This window comes from Eptatretus burgeri, chromosome 13 (genome assembly GCF_056783735.1).
Source record: "Eptatretus burgeri isolate ZD-2024b chromosome 13, Ebu_testis_v1, whole genome shotgun sequence".
Classification (NCBI taxonomy): Eukaryota; Metazoa; Chordata; class Myxini; order Myxiniformes; family Myxinidae; genus Eptatretus; species Eptatretus burgeri.
Window position 1 is genome coordinate 17,065,245 of NC_140973.1, and position 24,338 is coordinate 17,089,582.

The 24,338-nt window shown below is 45.1% G+C and overlaps 1 protein-coding gene across 3 annotated transcripts in view; it reads left to right on the forward strand.

Annotated features, from left to right (window-relative positions):
• The window catches only part of POLH (DNA polymerase eta), a 41,791-nt gene extending 18,610 nt beyond the window's left edge, over positions 1-23,181 (forward strand). For all 3 annotated transcript variants that reach the window (XM_085851351.1, XM_085851352.1, XM_085851353.1), the window contains 7 exons: positions 2,777-2,949; positions 3,814-3,917; positions 4,743-4,862; positions 5,374-5,497; positions 9,620-9,685; positions 9,788-9,960; positions 18,672-23,181. In XM_085851351.1, the coding sequence (XP_085707477.1) occupies positions 2,777-2,949; positions 3,814-3,917; positions 4,743-4,862; positions 5,374-5,497; positions 9,620-9,685; positions 9,788-9,960; positions 18,672-19,506 (1,595 nt within the window). In that variant the 3' untranslated portion in view covers positions 19,507-23,181. The remainder of the gene's footprint in view (positions 1-2,776; positions 2,950-3,813; positions 3,918-4,742; positions 4,863-5,373; positions 5,498-9,619; positions 9,686-9,787; positions 9,961-18,671) is intronic.
• The last annotated feature ends 1,157 nt before the right edge of the window (positions 23,182-24,338 follow it).

Below are 24,338 nucleotides of genomic sequence, written 5' to 3' on the forward strand. Positions count from 1 at the left end.
AGGGCGGTGGGAAGGAGAGAGGGCGGGGGGAGGGCGGTGGGAAGGAGAGAGGGCGGGGGAGGGCGGTGGGGAAGGAGAGAGGGCGGGGGGAGGGCGGTGGGAAGGAGAGCGGGCGGGGGGAGGGCGGTGGGAAGGAGAGCGGGCGGGGGGAGGGCGGGGGAAGGAGAGCGGGCGGGGGGAGGGCGGTGGGAAGGAGAGAGGGCGGGGGAGGGCGGTAGGGCGGGGGGAGGGCGGTGGGAAGGAGAGAGGGCGGGGGAGGGCGGTGGGAAGGAGGGAGAGGGCGGTGGGAAGGAGAGAGGGCGGTGGGAAGGAGAGAGGGCGGGGGGAGGGCGGGGGGAGGGCGGTGGGAAGGAGAGAGGGCGGGGGAGGGCGGTGGGAAGGAGAGAGGGCGGGGGGAGGGCGGTGGGAAGGAGAGAGGGCGGTGGGAAGGAGAGAGGGCGGGGGAGGGCGGTGGGAAGGAGAGCGGGCGGTGGGAAGGAGAGCGGGCGGGGGGAGGGCGGTGGGAAGGAGAGCGGGCGGGGGGAGGGCGGTGGGAAGGAGGGAGGGCGGGGGGAGGGCGGTGGGAAGGAGGGAGGGCGGGGGGAGGGCGGTGGGAAGGAGGGAGGGCGGGGGAGGGGCGGTGGGAAGGAGGGAGGGCGGGGGGAGGGCGGTGGGAAGGAGGGAGGGCGGGGGGAGGGCGGTGGGAAGGAGGGAGGGCGGTGGGAAGGAGGGAGGGCGGGGGGAAGGAGGGAGGGCGGGGGGAGGGCGGTGGGAAGGAGGGAGGGCGGTGGGAAGGGAGGGAGGGCGGGGGGAGGGCGGTGGGAAGGAGGGAGGGCGGGGGGAGGGCGGTGGGAAGGAGAGAGGGCGGGGGGAGGGCGGTGGGAAGGAGAGAGGGCGGGGGGAGGGCGGTGGGAAGGAGAGAGGGCGGGGGGAGGGCGGTGGGAAGGAGAGAGGGCGGGGGGGAGGGCGGTGGGAAGGAGAGAGGGCGGGGGGAAGGAGAGAGGGCGGGGGGAGGGCGGAGAGAGAAGGAGAGAGGGCGGGGGGGAGGAGAGAGGGCGGGGGGAGGGCGGAGAGAAGGAGAGAGGGCGGGGGGGAGAGCGGTGGGAAGTTGAGAGGGCGGGGAGAAGGAGAGAGGGCGGGGAGAAGGAGAGAGGGTGGGGGGAGGGCGGTGGGAAGTTGAGAGGGCGGGGGGAAGTTGAGAGGGCGGGGGGAGAGCGGTGGGAAGTTGAGAGGGCACGGGGAGAGCGGTGGGAGGCAGAGAGGGCGAGAAAGTTTATCGTCTATCTCACACACAACACATACATTGATTAATCACCCTGTCTGCGAAACACTGCGATGACAGTTTATAGTTCGGTTGAGATTCAAACCCAGGCTCGACAGCTGACAGCTAGTGTGCATACATCTCAACTATCCTGGCATGGTGTGAGGATTCATTGCTTTGTATTTTGTAGCCACTGAAAACATTTTTCAATTCCCTCTTGAACTCATTCTGATCCTCTAATTTACTTGGCCTTCCTAACTGCGGAGATGTCCCCACGGAGAACCGAGCCGTGGTATCGCCATGCAAGCCTGTGGAGATCAATGCTCGAAGAGCACTCACTAAGTGGGTTAAGCATTCAAGCAAGCACTCCAATGAAACGGTTGAAGAAACTTTAAAAAACAGGCACGTACACCCGCAGAGTTCCTTTACAAATCCAAATCTAACCATTTGTACCACGTCCCTGTATTGTTTCTACGTACCTCTTCTTGCTTTCAGCAACTGCCAACTGACCTCTCGATCGGGACATGAACTGCGTGCATAATACCGCTATCGACTGTTGGGCGCTGACCAAGTGGCTTAAGCACTCCAATGAAACAGTCTGTAAGGAACGGCTGGCATGCTGATTGGTAATGTGACATGTCCACAAATACCAAAACATCGCCGATTTATTAACTTTTTCAGATTTTACTCCAGCTCTCGACAGGTATTTAGTCCTGGTGATCCAATCCTCAAAACCAAAATTTTATTTCGATTATATACTTTCATTAGTCCGGGAGAGTAGATTGCGGAATATAGCATCATATAATGCATGAAATTGTTTCAAGCTCCTTATTTGAAAGCTACAGCACTTACAAAAGTGATGTATACAGCATTTTGTGGGTATGAAGATGAGGCATTCGATGATAGGAGTGAGGAAAGTGGAATTTTTTTTAGCGCTTTATCGTTAAGAAACCGTTGCGGCCTATTCTAAGTCTAATCATTGTTGAGCAGGCCAAAAAATGGTGAATTAAGACCCCTGCGAGGGAAAGCGACCTGACCACAGATGACGCCTTGATAATGGATTATTAAATAAGGCCGTTGTTTATCTTCAAAATGGCTGTTGAGTTAACCCAAACACCCAGTTTTCATTCATACACTCCCTTGGAGTTCCGTTGGTATGCACGCAAAGTTTGGGCCCGTTAGGTTTCATAGTTTTGGAGTGATGGAGGAGAATCTGACTGACACATACTGACATTTATTATTATTATAGATAGATATGATTATGGTTCTGTCATTGTTCGTACTGATAAGCCTCAGCAGGTTGAAACGACCATCTTTGGATGGTTTCTGTTAATGTGACATTCATTTAATGACATATGGCACTTGGTGGTCGAGAACTCAGGCTGTTGTGAGCGGCCAGAAGTTTCACATTCTTGAAGGCACTTGATATTCTGCCAGACGGACGTCAACACAGTTTCGGCCAGATGATTTGCTTATTTGAATGGCTATAAAATCACAATGGGTAGGGTTTATAAGGTGTTTATTCATATCTGGAAGAGGCATGCAGGTTGCATGGTGTGACGACCTGGCTGCAATTGACGGCTTCGGATGGAGCAGTGGGCAATGCGAACCTGAACCTTTCCATCGGGGCTACTATCATTGAAGAGATGAGGGCAGCAATCGAGGCAGAGACAGGATTTCGTTGTTCTGCTGGAATTGCTCATAACAAGGTTCAACACACCATTTAACGGCACCACTTTCAAACTTGCTTCGCGTTTGTTGATATTAGGCAAACGCACGTGGTCTGTGGGATTTTCAGCTGTGATTCTAGCATCGTGAACCTTGTGCTCAGATGGAGCATTAAACAGACGAGCAGAGTACCTGCCCTATGAGTCATATTGTTCCAGGTATACATGTTCTTCTGACACATCCTTTTATTTGGGGGTGTATAGGCAATCGACCGCTGCCTCAATTGCTCGAGAAAATAGAAAATTGCCAGGGTTATGTACACGAAGCATAAACATGTGGTTGCTTATGTACATACTGTATATAACTCAAATAATTCCAATTTCAGAGGCCTGAATCCTGAGACATATATGTATTGTGGCCCTCACAAGGTCCATAATGTATATCGGCTCCAACTTTTTGATATTTCATGATCCTTTTAACAGTCGCTTAGGTTGTTTTCCACTGAACGGAAAGCTTGTAGGGAGGGCATGGCAATTGTGAATATGACTCTTCCAAAGATGTCTTGGTCTTACCCAAATGGTGGATGTATGGTTTTTCAGGTTACAATTGTGAGTGGCATCAGGCCAGTTGTCCAACCAATGGGTGAAGAGCAGACATGCAGACATACACTTGCTCCATTATCTATAGATTGACATTATGATATAATGAACATTAAAAGTACAACTTCAGATTTGAACCGGCACCATGTGTTAGTTAACTGTGGTCGTATGACGAAGCTATTTGTGCCTCAAAGTCGTTTTTCTTGTTGAATCAAACTTTTTGGTCATATTATTGATTATTTTTATATTAATTACGATTACCCTATTTATTTTGATTGTGTACGTTTCTTCCCATGGCTTTTCCAGATGCTGGCAAAACTTGCCTGTGGGTTAAACAAACCGAACCGGCAAACAATCCTTCCACACTCGTCAGTGCCTGGGCTTTTCTCAGGTTTACCACTTGGCAAAATGTGAGTTTTTCAAACAGATATAATCAGTACTGGATCCCAGCAACAAGCAAAGATGTTTTCGTCTTTTTAAGTAGTTTGTAAAAACAAAAATCGTTGGTACAATATCTTCTGCCATTTTGCATAAAGATAAATAATAATAATTGGAGGCCCATAATCTTTGGACATATCATAACAAATGGAGACGTGTTTGTAGGCTAGGACCATTACTGGATGGATTGCCACTCCGACAAAGGATACTCAACCGAAGGTGCAGAAATTTGGAGTTTGACCACAATGCCTGCCATAACTCATTTTTATTTTTTGTGAAAAACATCGTTTGATCTTCAACATCTCCCAACAACCTTTCTAGCCTGGGTTTGAATCCCAACCCAGCTACAAACTGTCATCCTGGTGTCTCACGGGCAGGTGATTTGTCATTTTGTGTGTTGTCCCTCAGATGGACGTTAAAGATCCTACGGTGTCCTTCACTAAGAGGAAGCGAGCTATAGCCTGCGTCCTGAACAAATTCCAAATTATTGCCCTTATTCACGCATTGCATCAGCACCTCCCCCCACTTTTCCCCAGCCAATGATAATACTTGCAGCCATCTGCTGCATACGAAAGAAGAAGAAGAAGAAGAAGAAGATGAAGAAGAAGAAAAAGATGCCATTTGCTTAAACATATTTGCATGAAAGTCTTTTTAAAATGGGCAGAAGTTTTTGCACAGTTCAGAGTTAGATGAGGCTGAACACATCCTTTCTATAGCAGCTTATTTCAAAACTAAGTATTAGCAGCTGTACAAGGTTCTACATGCTATTGTGTTCTTCAGTCTTTTATGTTTTGTAGTCGAAATCTTGGAGGCAAGCTTGGAACATCGGTTTCAGAGAAGCTGGGTGTAGAGTTCATCGGTGATGTTGTACACTATTCGAAGCAACATCTGGAAGGCCATTTTGGAGAAAAGATTAGGTAAGACAGCTTGGAGGGAACAATGTCTTGGTGTGTATCATCGTTTACCAACTTCTCGATGACAGTCAAAGCATGGCCACCGAGTTTACCATCTGTGGCCGTGCTTGCCACATGAAACGTGTGGTTTTGCTCAAAACTGTGCATCGTTGTAAGTTTTTATTTATTTTTTGACTTTTTACAAGCTGAAGTGCATCGTGTCAAAGATTTTTGATCAAGAGTTTTGGTTTGAGTGCTTTACCAACTTGTGATTTGCACTTTGCCAATAAGGAAACTGCACAAATATTTTCAGCAATTTTGTCGGAATAATGATTGAACATTTAACCTTGTGTATCAAAACAGCTGACAGCACGCTGAGCTCATTGTATTGGGTCGGGTTCTTCCATGAAGTCGAAGTGAACTAAAACCGCCGTCTGTTGCGTTGACATGAGCAGGCACTGCATATGTTGCATATGTGTGCTGTATGTCACTTGCACCATTTGAGTAGAATTTGCATCTTCCCCCAACCCATCAGCGGTTGGCTGTATGATGTGTGCCGCGGATTGGAGTTTGAGCCGATTCGGCCCCGTAACCTGCCCAAGTCCATCGGATGCAGCAAGAACTTCAATGGACCGGAGGCGTTGGATACCAGAGAGAAGGTCAAACTCATGGGTGGTGATTGCTTTGCTGCTCTTGTGTTAAGCTAAAGGATTGAAAATGTGTGGAGATCTTTTGTTGTTGCAACTACAGAAGCACAATCAATTTTGAGGTAGTCTGAGGCCAAAGGCTCAGGTCTAATTTTTCAACCAAAGAGAGGCCTTCAATGGGGAGTTTTATTTGTTTATTTATTTGGATATTGCAATGGGAAAATCGTCGAGTCGATATACGGTTGAACCCCAAAAAAATTGCAACAAAACGTTTTATTGTTTTAAATGTTTTAATAGGTCATGCTGCGTGCCAGAAAAAAAGTCTCGGGTAATCTGACCCCGGTAAAGGTGTTAATTTACATATTTTCAAGATGGCCGCCAATGAAAATTTCAATGTACCACAAACTTTTTTATGGTTGATTTTAGACCCGATAAATGTATTGGCAACAGATAGGAACATGGGGTTTCTGAATCAAATAAACATAGTTCCATCCGCCTATGACGTACTATGACGTATAATCGTATATGACGTCATAGTTAAAAGATAAATGAGTATGCCATAGAAAATCTGTTGTTTTATAATATGTAATGACATGTGATGCTATCATTCAACTCCTTGAACTAGTTAAGCTGTCCCTTTCCTGCAATTACATAGATGGGACATCATCAATCCAAAAGAAATCTGTATGTATGCCACACAGCCTTACCATAAGCCATGCTCATTGTCGCCCTAGATCATCTCAGCATTGTCATTGTCATCATTCTCATCCCCCAACATTTGATTGAAAGGGTTGCTACATGACTGCACTTGGCACTGTCCACAAGCTGATGTGCATGGTAGACCGTAGGTTCTGCATGTGCAACGTTGAGTACTGCACCCGGTAGTGCAGTTGCAGTGAACTACCTTAAGCAAAGAGTCTGGTGCGGCATTCATTTCATTCATTACTGGGATGGACTGATTCTCCTCTGTTTTCCACCCCCAGTCTGTTGCTTCCAAATCTGCCTCTTCTCCCATCCATGTCATGATCTGGAAATACGTGCGGAGTGAATGGTGCTGAGTAGCCGCTTCAGTTGGCGGCAGACGCTCTGGGGTAACAAACGACACAGCCGATACCACTTTCTTTGTCAAAATGCTGTGGCACAATGAAGTGAGAGTATCTGTTCCCTTTCCACCAAACACCTGGACCATTGCCTTGTATCCAATCTCTACAACTGCATCTGTGCTTTGACCTAGTGTAGCAAATGCTTGGGCACATGACATCAAACCAGCATAACCTTTCATGACTTTCTGGAAGAGAGATTTCTTGCCAACCCCAAATATGCGCGAAGTCGTATCGCATCCAGTAAAGGCATGTACGAACAGCATCATGGTAGATGCCTGGGATCCTAAGAGGCTCTTCAGTCTGTGTATGTGATACACTCTGCTTTGGTCCTGCGTCTTATCAGATCGGAAGTACAAGTCCCGGTTGCCACCTTCAGCAAAATGGTGAAGCAGCAGAATAAGTAAGTCCGTATCTTCGCCTATCGGTGTTGTTGACTGCAGCTGGAAAGCTCGTACTGCTGCTTGCACGATGTCGTAGTCTGCATCACCTGTTGCGTTTATCACAGTGCACCCCTTTTCCTTTTGACTTTGGCTAATGATGTTTAGCAGTTCCTGCTTGTTGGAACCATGCGATAAGAACTCATCTTTTTTCCCCATGAACAAGGTGTCTTCTGTGAAGTTGACTTTGGGATGATGTTTCTTTTGACGACGCTGGTGTGTGCTGTCCTTGATAGATGGTTCATCCGAATAACCGAAGACAACAGTAGCTTTCCCGTAATTGCGGAGTACGAAGTCAGCATAGCCGTTAGCTATAGATCCGTATGTGCTCCCTTTCATCCACTTAACGTGATGCATCAGTGAGCCACCATCCAACACACATAGTGGTCCGTCTTGGGTACATCGTCCGACTCATCCTCGGTAGACAAACCTTTTGCATATTCATCTATTGCTCTCGCAAGCTGTGGCTTGTCCGCTTTCCTGAATATGTGCTTCGCCTCAAAGAGAGCTGGGGGAAATGGCGACAATTCATATTCAAGAACGTCCTCCAATGAGAGGTTCCCTGCCTGAGAAATGACAAGTGGCCTATGAAACAGAAGAGCAGGGTCTATAGTTCGGTCGCCAGTAACCTGGACAGCAGATGAATCTCCCAGAGTTTTTGCTTTGTCCTTCCTTTTGCATGTGTAGGTGAAAACTGGTTGTCCAGTCGGCTTTTCAGCAACTTCTTTCCCCACTACCTGCAAGTTGTCGACATTCACTTCATCCTTGGCTACAACACCAGTGACAACATTTCTCAAGGCTGGATCATCAGAGAACGGATTGCATGACTGAAGTTTTTCTTGGATTTTTTCTCGACCTGACTGGTCCCTCTCCATCCTGGACTTGGTGGCCTCCTTGTGCTATTCACTCGACATGTAAGTGCAATCATTGAATTCTTGCATGGCTACATTATATTCCGAACATACGGGGGGCGACAGTGTCCACAGGGCACGTTGCTCCTCCGTCATGCTACTGCCCCTGATCAATCCACCAGTCGACTTGAGTGATCGCATAAGTGTCTGTTCGATAACAAGATCGGACCCAAGTCCAGCCCAGAACTGATCACTCCGGCGAACCACATGGTAGCCTTCCTGGTTCTTGCTATATACTGCGAGATTGCTCGTCTCCAAATGGATGACCCCCCCCCCCCCCATGGTGCACTCATTTTAAAAACATGTGGTGAATTTTTCGACAATTGGCTGCCCATATATACTTCTGCTCAAGGGCGTGGCCACATGTGGTTTCCAATTACTTCCACATGACCTACATGTTTAAATTATACATGTTCTGTGATAATCCCTACCTGGTCTTTGTAGTCTTGCTAGGTTCTAATTCATTATCATCATGACAATGCTTTTGAAGGACATTGAAAAGGTGAATATCAGCAGTTCCAGAAATTCTATTGTTTTAGTTGAAAGTCACAGATGGCAGCTCAAGTGCATATGGGAGGCCCAAACAGCAGTTATTCATAATCACCTTGTGATCTTCTTGGTGGGGCTTTTTGTCTGTGCTCTTTCATCCTAAGAAAGGGGGTTGGCTTTCGGTTTTCGCTTTGACGTCATAAACGTCATAGTACATCATAGGCGGGAGAAACTATGTTCATTTGATTCAGAAACCTCATATTCCTCTATGTTGCTAATACATTTATAGGGTCTAAAATCAACCATAAAAAAATTTGTAGTACATTGAAATTTTCATTGGCAGCCATCTTGAAAATATGCAAATTAACCCCTTTACCGGGGTCAGATTACCCGAGACTTTTTTTCTGGCACACAGCATGACCTATTAAAACATTTAAAACAATAAATCGTTTTGTTGCAATTTTTTTGGGGTTAGGTGATACGGATCATATTTTGACTCGACTAATACAGTAGTGTGTTTGGCAAACACCCCACAATTCAACAATCCATAATTACCTCCACCACCGAAGGTGGACAGAGTTTATGTTTTCAGCCCTGTTTGTCTATCTGTGAACACGATATCTAAAAAAAGTTATGGATGGATTTGGATGTAATTTGGTGGACAGGTTGGTTGGGTGACGAGTACAAATTGATTTTTATTTGGTGAAAGTCAGGATCCAGATCCCGATACGAGAATTTTAAAAGTAATTCTTCACCATTGAAAGATTGGGCCAAAAACGATACAAAACTTTGGTAGAGCTGGGTAGATGACGAGAACAAGCTGATGAGATTTTAGTTGAGGTCTGGATGCAGATCCAGCCTATCAGTGGGATACAAAACATAAACTGTTCAGTCTTGCAGAGGTATGCGCTTTATCAAGTGCCATTCTAGTCTCTAATATTTTAGGGATTGTCGGCAGTTCTTTTTATTTTTACCACTATATTGACCTAAAGGCCTCTTCAAGTTCACAATAAACTAGCAAGTACAATTTCCAAATTCTCGTTAATCCTCGTTTCCTTGATACGTCTTATATGAGATTGTAGAATGTATTTTGAAGCAAAACAAAATATTTCTCATGCCCCTTGAACATCGCAGAGGCATGACCTCTGGACAAAACCATGGTCTTGATTTCACTTTGAGTTTCTACATCCTCAGGTCCGCTATTGGCTCAAAGAACTTGCCACCGAATTAGAGGAGCGGCTTGTCAAGGATAAAGAAACTGTGAGTTTCGGTGTTCAATTCCACTTTTGAATAGTGTCAGTTCCGAATCTTTGCGAACATAGCGACCGGTCGTGTTGATAAATGTGTGCACATTTCTTTCAGAACCAGCGTGTGGCGAAGCAGCTTACAGTGGGTGTGCACATGGACACCAAAGGTCAAAATGGCACCCTTTCCCGTTGCTCCGCCATGACCCGCTATGACGCAAACAAGATTGCCGCCGATGCGCTCGCACTCCTCAATGCATGCAACACTGCAGGCCGAGGCCAAGCCACATGGTAAGGATGACTGACCTCTCCAACCTTATTTCGTCGGTATTGCACATTTTACCCCAGTAATTGCGGAATGGGTAGTCTGCTCATCTGGAATATTGAAATGTTCGAGTAGATAGATATGTGAGGACTACACAACGCCCATGTTGGTTTGAACTTCTTACTTCAAAGTCCATAATTTACTTTTCCTACTCTGAGTTCAATCGGGCACCTACGTACTTGTACAGCTGCAACCGGAGATCAAGGTTATCCATTTATAAGTTTGGTATATGATCTGAAAATGTGCTTGTGCTGCAATCAAATAACTGACCAAATACAGCATTGTAATATCAGGAGGAACCCAAATAGACAAAGATGGAGTCATCGGTAGGAACATGGATAGGATTCGGGTTTCAGCTGATACTCTTCCACCCTCAATCCCGTCCAGGTGCAGCCAAGTGAACCCTACAAAAACTATTTGCAAGATTCACCCCTCTGTAGATCCAGACAAAGAAAGAAAGAGACATTGAGGACAAAAAACACACACACACACTTGTCATAATACCACTTAGGTTTGAGATGTACAGAGTGCTTCTTCGTTGTCGCAAGAACATGCACTCGCAGAACTTCACAGTAGGCTTCATTGTATTGCTGGATAAGACCCTTTGCATCATGTTCAGTGCTTCCCAGTATGAACCCATGTCAGTCACCTGATCAATGGAGAACTTTTCATGATCAATTATGTTGTACTTTCGCAAGTGTGGGTCTTGCTGAGTTCAACACACAATGTACCATGGAGTAATCAGAGTTGGATTTGATCAATATGACACAATTGTATGAGAGTCACCATCTTTAGCTATCATAAGATCGAGGGTGTGCCCTGAGCGATGTGGAGATCCATGCCCTAGTTGAAAGACAAAACTGCGTTGAACCTTCTCACCTCTGGCTTTGTGGAGCAGTGAACATGGAGGTTGGAATCAACCATGACAATCGGTCTCCCTGCCAGCAGGTCAGCACAGTTTGAATAAATCCTCAAAGTCCTCCAGAAAAATCTTCCGACTTCACTGAAGCTGATAAGGGAGGTATATAAATGACCAACAAGTTAACTTCTCCTTTAGAAATTAGAGAATACTTCAACTGGGACATGGGCAGGGTCTCTGAGCGGCAAATTTGATTGGTCGTGATGGCGTAAAATGCTGTAATATTTTGTCCAACTACTGCTGAACGGAAGGGTTTTGAGAGTGTCAAAAAGGTGATTTGTGTTCCACAGTATTCAAGTATATAATTCAATTCAAACAAAATAGATTTACAAGGTTGTAGAAAATTATTTTTGGAAGTTTACCGCTGTTGAGGCATCATCTATTACACCACCTTATTTAACACGTTACATTAGTTATTCGTGTCTGTTGTATGTGTCCTTTATGACATCCTTAAAAACAATAAGTTTCCCGTTTGGAATGATTTTCAATTTTGTTTGACTGCCAGATAGGCAGACGGAGTAAAAATAATTCTCACTCCTCTCTGTGCATGGACAATCGGGATGAATTCAGAGCCAAAGAACTGCTAAATTACAGGTTCATTTAACAATTCATCATCATCATTTATTTAAGTCAGTATTGTCCCCCTTATGGGGGGCGGTTGCTGACCTTCACTCCTTCCATGACACAACTCCAGCCTTCCACTTTCTTCTATCTTCTGCGTCTTCCACTCCCAATCCCAATTTCTGACTTGCTTTCATAACCAACTCCTTCCAACTCAACTTTGGCCTTCCTCTTCCCCTTTTCCCCTCCACTTCCAAATTCCATACTCTCTTAACTCCATCGTCTCTCTTTCTTAGCATGTGACCCAACCATCTCAAGCCACTCCTTCTTACCACCTCCACTATTGTATCTTTCAGACCAATCCTTTCCATCAACTCCTTCGTGTTCTTTCTGTCTACCAACTGCACTCCACACATCTTTCTAATCATTGCTTTTTCTGTTCTTCTACCGATCTCACAGTCCATGCCTCTGACCCATAAACCATTACTGCTCTCACACAGGTGGTGTAGATCTTCCCTTTCAACTTCAAAGGCAGTCTTTTACCACATAACACTAATGCAAGCTCGTTGAACTTCATCCAACCCAATCTCGTTCTTGTAACTGTGAGCTCGCTGCCTCCACTACTGTTGATGGTGTCACCCAGATAACAAAATCTGCTTACTCTCTCAAGATCTTTCAATCTTTTCTCCGAATCTGGATCCTGATCCTCGTGGCTTAAATTTCTTCTTCTGATGCAGGCTTTACACTCAAAACTACCATCCATTCTTTGTGTCACTCTTTTCACATTTGAACATCTACCATTAATCCATTTGTGACAAGAACTGCATCTGATGGCATTACTTACCACTCTTTCACCACAAACTCCACATGGATCTTTCTTGGCCAATTCAATAACCCATGTTTCTTCGCCACATTCCATAATTTTCGTTTTCCCCGTGTTGATTTTCAAACCTTTGCCTTCAAACGCCCTCTTCCATTTGTTGAACTGTGATTCCAACTCCTCCATTGATTCTGCAATCAAGACTAAATCATCCGCATAAAGTAATTCAAACAACACACCTTTTCTTTCTGACTCTGACAATACGTCGAGTACGTCACAAACAGGAGCGACGAAAGCACCGATCCCTAATGAACACCCACGGCCACATTGAATTTTTTCAGAGAAACCACTACCAACTTTAACTCGTGTCGTCGCATCTTCATAAAGTTTCATTACAACCTCCACCAAAGCCTCAGGAACATTTATTTTGTGTAGCGCCCATTCGATGACTTTCCTGGGGACTCTGTCAAATGCCTTTTCCAGGTCCACAAAACACATGAATAATTTATTTTTCTTTTCTTGATAGTACTCCTGCATGCGCTTGACGATGAAGATCGCATCAACTGTACCTTTTCCTGGCATGAAACCATATTGCATCTCATCAATCTTCACCACCTCCCTGAGCCGTTTCTCTAACACTCTTTCCACAAGTTTCATTCCATGTTCCAGTAGTTTCACTCCACGTTACGATCCACATTCCATGACACTCCCTTTACCTTTGTAGATGGGTACCAAGGTGCTTTGTTTCCAATCCTCTGGCATGCTCTTACCTTGCATTATCTCATTTGCAACCTGATGTAATACTTCTAATCCATGAGGAGACGATGTAAAATGCTCCTTTGTAATGCTTGATGAACCACCTGCTTTTCCATTCTTCATGCTTTCCAAAGCTTTCTTTATTTCTTCCTTTGAGATTTATTTCACTGGGCCCTCCATTCTTTCAGCTTCCACAAAACCATCCCACTGATTTTCCTGATTCATGATGAATTCCATATGCTCCTTCCAGATTCTTCTTCTATCTTCATCAACAAAGAAAATCCTCCCATTTTTATCCTTTTATATAGTTGCTTTCAGTGATGTCATGAGATTCCCTCTTCATTTTCTTCAGTTTCTGAAAAATTCCTTGTCTGTTCATCTGAAACTGTTGCTGCTCTTTTTCAGCTTCTTTCTTCATGGCTTCTGCCACCACCTTCTTCGCCTTCTTATCTCTCTTGTATCTTGCTTTGTTTTCTTCCATGTTCTGTTTCTGCATCTTCTTGAAGCTTTCTTTCTTTCGATGGCCACCTTCACCTCTTCGTTCCACCACCAGGTTTCACCATGATGTGGTTTTCCTTTACTAACACCACAAACTTCATTTGCTGCTTGTTGAGCACAATTCCTGCACTTTGTCCAGATATCTCCGTCTTCTTCCTTTTCCTTCCAGAGAATATCCATCCTTTCAGCAAATTTTCTTTTTACTTCTCCATCTTTCAGCTTCCAGGTCTTTGTACGCTTGCTCTGTTGCTGTTTCTTTTTCTTCACCTCATCTATTTTGTCCACATCCATTACCACTAAGCTGTGCTGGAGTTCACCAGGAATAACTTTCACATTTCGAATTTTCTTTCTCCAACTTTTTCCTACTAACAAAATCGATCTCTGTTTCTGCTCCACTGGACCTAAATGTTGCCTTTTTTCTCATTCTTGAACCAACTGTTCATGACAACCAGATCCGTCTCCACGCAAAATTCTAATAAACTTCTTCCTTCATCATTTCTCCTACCAATACTAAAACCGCCATGAACACCCTCATATAGTCCGGCAGATATGTGAAATATTCTGGTAGTTTTGTGCCTTTGATGATACAAACATGAAATTTGGTACACAGTTATAGCATAGCCTTAGGAAACATTTTGGATATAGGGACATTCCAGATTACCCCTAGGGTCAAAATGGTGGCCATTTTACAAAATGACTGCCACGAATAACAAATTCTGCCTACAAGGTCAGCAAAGTCATATGTGCTTGGTGCAAAACACAATGTAGTGAGTATAATATGATTATTATCAACTAGTATGCACATGCTTCATTATCTACTTCATATTTGACTAAAAAATGCATCTACGGTGGTCTATGAGGGACACAGATAACAGTTTACCATCGCAATAATGCATGGCTGGAACAAGAGCTCTGCAATATGATCATGCATGTGAATGTTACCTGAATATTGTTTCTGGAAATGTAAATAGATCAAAAATCAAATTTGGTGAAAGGAACTTAGACTCCATGAATATTTCCATTATTAATTACATACTGGTAGCTTTCAATGTCGCGATTAAATGCATAAATTTGCGAAATCGATATTGATGTACTCACTGTATTAATTTTCATGATTGCATAATAGAAATGTTCAAACTACAATGGTGTGTTCATATTGATTTTGGTTTAACATGGTCCTGTCCAGCGCAAAGAAATAATGTATGGTGGCCTATTGGGGACATCGAGTGACAATCACCCAAGATCGCCATTGTGTATATATGCATCTCCTCTGGGCTGGGGTTCGTAGTTGAAAACATTTTAACTCTGCTATCAGAGACCAAGAAGGCTGTTCACAAACGCCACGAGCAGACCAAGCACACACAGGTAGCCTTTGCTAGAGATGTGCGTTCACTCTCTCAAGTCATGGGGGAGATGGGCAACCCATTTTGTGATGACAGCAAGGATCTCCTGGTGCTAGACAGCAGAGACCTGGCAGACCCAGCAGTTTTCAATACTGTACGCCAGATCGAGAAGCTGGGACAAGAACCGCATGACTCCTATGTCCATGAGAGACTTATCAACCAGACAAAGCCCATCACCGACCAAATCAAGAGAAACAACCTCCCTCTCTTCAGCCGACCTCCAGTCAGAGAGAAGTCAAGAGCACAGCTGCAGGTTTCATCTCTGAAGAACGACTGCTCCCTGTTCTCCAGGTTGTTCATTGCATCCCAGATACGTGATGGAGATCTTGATGAGTTCTTCGCACATGAGAACCAAGCATGTCCCCCTCCACTTTCACACATGGGCAAGATGAGACTTGGAACAAAGTCTGATCTGGTTGGCTGCTTAGAAGATCTGGTCCCTCAACAGGAGAATGCTGCTGCTGCTGCTGCTGCTAGTCCAGCAGTTGAAGTCATCATCCTTGATGGTGCAGCGATCATCAGTATGCTGCCACCTGGCACAGCAAAGACCTTCAACGAGTATGCATCAGAAGTATTCTTGCCATACATCACATCTCAGCTGCAGTATACGAGCAGGATGGATATTGTCTGGGATGAATACCTCACAGACAGTTTGAAGGCAGACACTAGGAAGAAGTGAGGCAAAGGCATCAGGAGACGAGTCGAGCCATCTAGTTCCATTCCTGGAAACTGTCAGACCTTTCTTCGCACAGATGAGAACAAGATGGAGTTGTTTGACTTCCTAGCCACCAGAGTAGCAACAACAGACACAGACAAACAAGTCATCAGCACCCACCACAAAGATGTGATTTGTACGCAGGCCCGAGACGTTGCTGGTCTTGCCCCTTGTAGCCATGAAGAGGCTGACACAAGAATGCTACTCCATGCTGAAGACGCTGTGAGGCAGGGATACAGCAAAGTGTCGATCCATACAGTAGACACTGATGTCGTGGTCCTTGCAGTGACAGCAGCTGGACGTCTGGACATTGAGCTCTGGGTTGCTTTTGGCACAGGAAAGAACTTCAGGTTCTTGGCAGCTCACGAGATGTCTGTGGCACTGGGACCTAACAAGTGTTGAGGTTTGCCATTCTTCCATGCCCTCACTGGATGCGACACCGTTTCAAGCTTCGGAGGCAGGGGGAAGAAAAAAGCATGGGAAACCTGGAAAGCCTGTGATGAGGTCACTGATGTCACTGCAGCATTCTGTGCCTTGGCTGCCACGCCAACTCCTTCAGCCGTAGATGACCACATGGATGCACTGGAGCGTTTTGTTGTGCTCTATGATCGCACCAGTAGCCAGGAACATGTCAATGAGTGTCGCAAGCATCTGTTCACCCAGAATGGCAGATCAATAGATGCTCTCCCTCCAACTCGTGAAGCCCTGAAACAGCACATCAAGAGAGCTACCTACCAAGCCGGCTACTGTTGGGGCCAGATGATGGTGTCCACACCAGAGCTCCCATCGCCCAGTGACTGGGGGTGGGTTCACACCGATAATGGCTGGGACATATACTGGACAACCCTCCCAGAGGCAACTGAGGAATGTCGGCAACTACTAAGGTGTGGCTGCAAAAAGGGATGCAGAGGACAGTGCAAGTGTGTCAAGGCTGCACTCCAGTGCACAGCTCTATGTCACTGTGGTGGGGAGTGTACAAGAGAGTAGAAATGGGACAAGAGATCACAGATGATAATTATGTAACATGTACACATGTATCCATGCATCATAGTAGACTCTGTTACCTGGATCTAGAGGTTCCACTGTATAATTTTGACTCTAAGTTGATGTTAGGATCAAACAGAAGCACTTCCTCTGAGTTCAAGAGTGTTAAATGAACAACAGTCATTCCATGGTGCTTGATAACAGTTTTTTGAAGAGTTTGTTGTAGAAAACCGTCCAAAAGTGCAAAAATGACCAAACAAATGGTTTATTCACGCTTTGTCACCTTTATTTGCTATTTCTTATTTGCTAGAATCTATATTTAGTTAAATAAAACCACTGGTATGCTTCTTAAATATAGTTGTATCCACATGTATCCTCCTTGTACAACACAAAATCGGCTATTTTGTAAAATGGCCGCCATTTTGGCTCTGGGAAGAATCTGGAATGTCCCTATATCCAAAAAATCTTTGTAAGATACTGCCCTAGCAGTGTGCCAAATTTCATGCTTGTATCACTAAAGGCACATTTTTTTCACATATCTGCCGGACTAGTGAGTTGGTTAGGTGACAAGAACAAGCCGATTTAAATATTAGTTCAGGTCCAAATCCAGATCCGGCCTATCAGTGGGATACAAAATGTAAATTGTTCAGTCTGGCAGAGGTATGCGCTCTGCCGTGTGCCATTCCATTTTGCCGTCACTTGATAAGTGATTTTTCATTTGTTTGTGTCTGTCTGTCTGTCTGCACAGAATGTGATTATGTGTATGAATTATATTGGACCTTTAAAAACCCCAAGACCCTTTAGACTTTTTACAACCTTAAAACCCTGAGGACCCTTTCGACCTTTTCAGACCCTACCCTTTTGGACCCTGTGACACCCTTTTGAACCGTTAGAACTCTAAGACCCTTCAGACCTTCAGACCTTTTATACCCTGTAAACCCCTTTGACCTTTAGACCCCTTTGACCTTTTAGGACTCTTTAGACCTTCAGACCATTTTACCTTTATAACTTTTCAGACCTTTTGACCTTTACACATTTACAAATAGACCATTTAGACCTTTTAATTTAGCACATCGTTCCATTTATTTGCCACACAAAACAAGTCCTAGTGAGGGTCTGCAATCTGATTGCTCTTTCTTGTTGAGAATGTTTTAATTACTTGTTTCTTTACTTTCTCTTACAAATATATAATGTTATACTACTGATTTACAAATGTCGTAGTACAAACTTTATAGACATGCTCGCATTGTAATGGTACTGTACATCCTTTATAGATGATCTAACATTCTAAATAGTAAGCACTTTATAGAAATATGTGTGGGTTGTTGCTGTCACTGACTTGGTGATAATATTCCATCAGTAACCACACCTACCCGTATTGGTCTGAGTGGCCCCACCCCCATCAGGCTGATTGACAGTCGTAGTCCCACCCACCCCTCTGATCCCTTCTTATCTCTTTACAAAGGAATGCAGTTTTGTGTAGTTTTCGTGGAATCGTTTCAAGCTATTACGATTTCGAGAGCAAAGGATTCTGTACCAAGTAAAACTGTCGGATTTGCCGGTTTTTTTCTTTTTCTTTTGCTTTTGCCCTGGTCTGGAGTCCTGAAAAGTGACCTGTTCAGCTGATTGTCTCGGCAGAGACCAGGTCGGCTCTCCTATGTAGCCTAAGCGACATTGTAGGGAAGACACTCAAACTTTAGTTTTGTTTATAGCAGGTGGGACCACCAATTTTTTTTCTGCACCATCCCAACAAAGAGAGTGCTTGTGCACTCTTTAATAACCTTGTTTGGCTGAAAATGCAAAAAGGTGACTTTATACTCCCCTTTTTCATTGGAATTTATATCTGCTTGATCTCCTCCCTCATTACTCACCTTGCTTTCTTTTGTCTTCCTCTTCCACTCTGTATGTAAAATGGAGATGGCTTCAACTATAGGATATTGCAAATGAAAATATATTTGTGGATAAACACTACACATCTCAAAGCCAGCAGATCATCATAATTTTGTATTTGTTTCTTGCAGGTCCCCTGCTGTTACTTGCCTACAATTGTCTGCTTGCAAGTTCTCAGAGGTTGCAGTCGGTGGTACCAATGACATCGCTGGCTATCTAAGTGCAAATGCAAAGCCCCTACTGCCCGCCTTGCCCAAAATGGGAAGCAGTTTCGGCACCCCACCCAAGTCTGTTAAAGACCGTGGCTCACGTACAATTGGAATTGCAGAGCTGTTTCAAAGAGCAACGGCCAAAAACCAGCAGTGCAGTCAAGCTACCAACATGTCATTTGATGAGGGGGGAGATAACTCCACAAAGGAAGGCAATTGCAAAGGTGAACATACTTCCTTTTTTAAGAAGGAAGCTCTTTCTGCAATACACGACGACGACGACGACGATTCAAATTCTCAAAGGCCAGACACCATGGAAGATTTTGTGATCAGCACGTCTATCAGCCCCACGGTGGACGATGACTCAGCCGAAACAACTCCAGACTTGGCAGTTCGATCGAGTAATCGGTGCCTTGAAGTTGATTCGAATCTAGATCTACAGCAAGACAGCGGCATTATAGATACTCTGTCCAAAATGAAAAAGGAAGGTGGCAATTTCATAAGCCCAGAGGACATGGAAAATTGCAACGAGTGTGGAAAGACCGTATCCATGTGGGAATTGCCCGAACACTCAGACTTTCACTTTGCACAGAGCCTTCAAAAGACTTTTTCAGCAAGTTGTGAGAAACCTGGACTGATGAGGGGTACATCGATGCCAGCGAGCCAGCGGGCAAAGCGACGCGCTGCACCCCCAGCAAAACGCAAAAAAGCCTCAGCTAACCACACCCTCGATTCCTTCTTCAAAAAATCTTCCTAAAGCCCCAATCCTTCATTCAAGTCTCGCCTGATCGGAAACCTCTCCAATTGGATACGGCTTGTTGACTTGGAACTTGATAATCAAATGGTTAAATATTAAGTCGGCCTAGTGAGGGTTTTTATATGCCTAACCATTGTATTTGATGCTTTTTTACAGGAACCTTTTAAAATTAATGTTACAAACTATTTGTCCTGAGGATCAATGCATTTAGCCAATCTGAAACCTCTGAAAGACCTGCGGCTTGGAATGACAGCACAATGCAGTGACGAACAACTGAGGTATGCTGTTACTTTACTTGATGTCTATAGACATGCTTCAGCTTTAGAGCTCATTTCCTTTTTGTGGGAGGGGGAGGGGAGGAAATTATATTTATTTCCATCCTTCCTTCCTCCAGAATGCACTTTGATTTCTATGTAATAAAATCAGGAATTTGCTGCACACATTTATTTTAAAATATACGTTGAGTGGCAATGAAAACGCACCCCAAATTAAAGAATCACAAAAGTAAGTAAGAAAACATCCACAATGGTCGTCTGTTATGGGTGTTTGTGTTTGAGTCCGGTTTGTTGCTTGTGTATGAACGTTAGAATCTGAACGCAACCAGCTGGCAAATCTTGGAAAAATTAGAACGGGCACTCATAGAGCGCATACCTTCGCCGCCACTACTTTTTTTGTTCTTGGTATGAGTGTGGGGAACTGGTTTTATATGAATGGTCTTATGACACAAACCACATATCTATAATGTCATGACCCCCCCGACTTTCGGGGGCTACGGACTAAACAACAATCAACTCGCGTCGTTTTGGCGAGTCTTCACTCGCAAGCTCGGTGAATACAACGTTTCAACAAGAGAAGGTAATCTCGTTTGATGCTGGTTTCATGCAAATCGAATAAGAAATGACTGAGTTGTGCCGAAAACCGCATATTTTTCAAGGGCGTGACCCCCCCCCCCGACATTTTACCCCAACCGGTGACATGTTATGACATCATTGTGTCACAAGATTGGGCATTTAATTCTGAACATTTTGGTGCTGGGTTCATGTAAAGCGGACAAGAATTGACCGCGTTGTGACAAAAACCGCATATTTTTTAAGGTCGTGACCCCCCTGACCTTTGACCCCTAACCGGTAACAAGAGTATGGGCGTCATTGTGTCATATTGCATATCACAAGATGAGGCGTTGAATTCTGAACATTTTGACGTTAGTTGCATGCAAATTGAATAAAAATTGACCGTGTTATCGTAAAAAGACGATTTTGACCTTGACCTTTGACCCGAACGAACCCAAAATCTAATCGAATGCTTCCTGGCTAATAACCAATCATCCCACCAAATTTCATGCAATTCGGTTTAATACTTTTTGAGTTATACGAATCACAAGATTACAAACAAATAAATAAATAAATACACGCCGACCAAAACATAACCTTTCGCAGAATGCGAAGATAATGAGCATTGTTAAAAACAAACAACCATGCTGCACGTGCAACATGTGTATCCATGCCCTATAAAAGCACGGGTTGCCTTAGTTGTGAGGCTGTCAATTGAAATGGCACATCTAATGAATGATCAGAGGAACCAAGCCATCAGTAAGCTGAATAATAGAATCGGTGAAGAAAGAGTTGCTTGACACTTTCATGCCCCCCAGTCAACAGTGTCTCGGCTACAGAACCAATAGAGCCACAGGAAGGGTCAGCAACCATCCTCGTCCTGGTGCACAGTGTGTGACGTCGTCAAATCAAGACCGATACGTCATCGTCAGTCACCTCCACAACCACTTCAGGACAGCATGAGAGAGCCAGAACTACCATGAAACGAGGGGACGACTGTGACAAATCTTGACACATCAACACGGACTTGCACGGCAACCGTGGGCAGCAGCTGGTGGGAGACGGTGGGCAAACATCATCTTTTCAGATGAATCGAGGTTCAACGTCAGTTTTCCAAATGAATGGCTTCGCGTGTACCATCGGCAAGGACACAATTTTGCTCAGGGCTGCATTATTGAGAGACCGTTTTGGAGGTGGCGGTGTTATATTTTTGGGGAGCAATCGTCAAATGAACCCTCCACGCAATGTTGCAGAGCTTACTGCAGCCTTCGTTCCATTGGACAGCGATACCACAAGCTCTGATCTGCCACCTGTGTTTATCCATGCCCCGTAGACTTCAAGCTTGCATTGCCACCCAAGGTGGTCACACTCGATATTGACTTTACAGACTCCTGCATTGTTAGACGTTTTTGTGATGTCATGTACACATCCTGATTTTCCTGTGTCTGTGCACATTCTGTAAGACTGTCCTTGACAAATCTCATGTAATTGCATGTTGATCATTTTTTCACATGCGATGAAATAAGTCAATTTTGTTTTCACCCCTCTCTGTCTGTCTGTGTTTGTTTGTTTGTGTGCAGGATATCTCAAAAAGTTGTGGACGGATCCAGATGAAATTTGGTGGACAGGTTGGGTGTGTGACAAGGACGAACCGATTCGATTTTGATGAACATCCGGATCTGGATACTAGAATTTAAAAAGTGATTCTTCACCATTGAAAGATGGGGCGAAACTTTAATATTGTTACGGCTGTGGAAATTCGCATTACACCATAAAGGGCCCTCAGATGAGATATCTTCATAGGTACATGTGTAGTTAGCCCAAACCCGTTGTATAGAGGGAATTTATGTGATCCATCCGGGCTGCGACGCTTTGAGTTAGTCGTTTTTCTTTTTCTATCTTTTATTTCAAACAAACAGCATCTCAACAACCACGCCATCCCCACCACAGCGCCAACCACTCAACAACCACACCACCGCCACCATCTACGCTACCACATCTTCGCCACTATGTCCGCTTCCGAACAGCAAACAAGGGTGCCAAGGAAGGATCTGCGAGGACGCGCGGGTTTTCCCACCTGTTTTATCCCACCATTTTTCCCTGCGCTTGGTGTGAAGGAAGGGGGAGGGCAGCTCGCCGCCGATTGGTGGATGACCAGCATGAGGCGGTCGGGGAGAGGGAACGCCCCTCTTCGAGAACCCTCTCGAAGGAGGATGGAGCCGAAAACAGGGGCGGAGTGAAGGGCGGAGCCCCGGGCTATAAAAGTCAGACACGGGCGGAGCGCTTTTGCTCTTACTCTCTTCGTCGTCTTCTCTCTCTTCCGGCTCGCTCTTCCTCTTCGTGGTGGCCGCTGGCCTGGTCTTCTGTGGTGCGGTCCCGAGACACCGCTGACAGGACGGAGCGTCTGCCATTCCCCACACCACGACCTCGAGCAACCACGTTTCCCCCCCCCCTTTCTATCTGCGCTGATATAGCGCCGGAAACCCCGTCCGTGGCGTCGAGCGGACAACACGTGCCGGCACGAGGCACGCCGGAGAGGACTCGCCTACCACGCCAGGGATCGGAGTCGCGGCCAGGCGCGACCACGCCGACTGACGTGGGAGAGGGACTCGACGGCCCAAAGGGAAGTCACCATTTTCGTTTCGGGGTTTTTGTATGGATCTTGTGGCGCCGTGTCTCGTAAAGTAGAACTGTTTAAGTGTTGCCGTGTGTTCGCGTATTCGGTTGTGGCTCAGCATTTGTTAATTTGTGTTGGCTGTTATATGTGCATTTTGATTATTGTATGGCTGTATATACATGCTTTGTGTCTGTGGCTATGAATAAAATGCTTGCTTGTTGAACTGTGCCCGTTTCGCTTCGTCTTTTCTTTATTGACCCTCCATCTTGCATCACGTAAGGGGTTCGTAGTGGGTGCAACATCCCGGTAATTAATCTGAACCGTCCAGGTCGACGATAACACCGCTCGGTTATCCCGATAGTACGGAACGGGCCGCCCAAGCGGCTCGTGTCTGGAGTCGACCTGCGGCGAGGTACGATCGCCCGGTTTACCATCCGCGTGGGTACTTAGGTAGGTCGAGTTTGGCGAACAACCCTATCCTACGCGGGTGGCCGATTGGCACGATTGTGGTGAGGTCGAAAGGCCCACCCGTGACTAGCTCCCGGCATTGGTCCGAGAGGGTCACGACAGAATTGTCCGTCTGGTGGGCGACGTGCCGCGATTCGAGTTACGTGGCCGTTCGCACGCCGGCGGGCGCGAATTCGCAACAATATATAGCACGATATCTCAAAAAGTTGTGGATAGATTCGGATGAAACTTGGACAGGTTGGTTGTGTGACCACAATGAATTGATTCGATTTTGGTGAAGATCCGAAAATTATTTGATTTTAAAAGTGATTCTTCACCATTGAGAGATAGGGCCAAAAATGATATGTGGCATGATCTTTGAAACATGTATTGAGCCCGATATGTTCTCGTGGATCAGGCATTACGTGGCAGAGGTATGCGCTCTGAGTGCCCTTCTTGTTTTGTATGCATTTTAATTACTTCTCAGTGTACATTTGGATGGAATCGTTGTGATGCACTTTGAGACAAACCACAATCGATTCAAAATGGTCAGGTTGACAAAAATGAAATAAAGTTAGTAATAGGCATCCACAACCATCCTTGACCATGTTGTGGAATGTCGGCCAAGGCCCTCACTTTTTTCTTCCCTCCTCACTTTTTCACCTTTAAATTAGTTTTCTCTGCAACCGCTTGATTGAGTAACACTAAATTTTCAACAGTGTCTACCCCTGAATAATTTTCTTTTTAAACAAAGTTGCATTATTGGATGGAAAATGTGACCGGCGTTCCAAAAAAAAATAATCGTTTTCTGCAGGCATGGGATGCAGGGTGTTTCACGTCCCAGCAAGAAACTTCGTTCGGCCTTGGCCGAAAAATAGAAGAGACCAAAAAAAATTAAAAATATATCAAGGTGGTTACTGTACAGGTAAAACTACAAA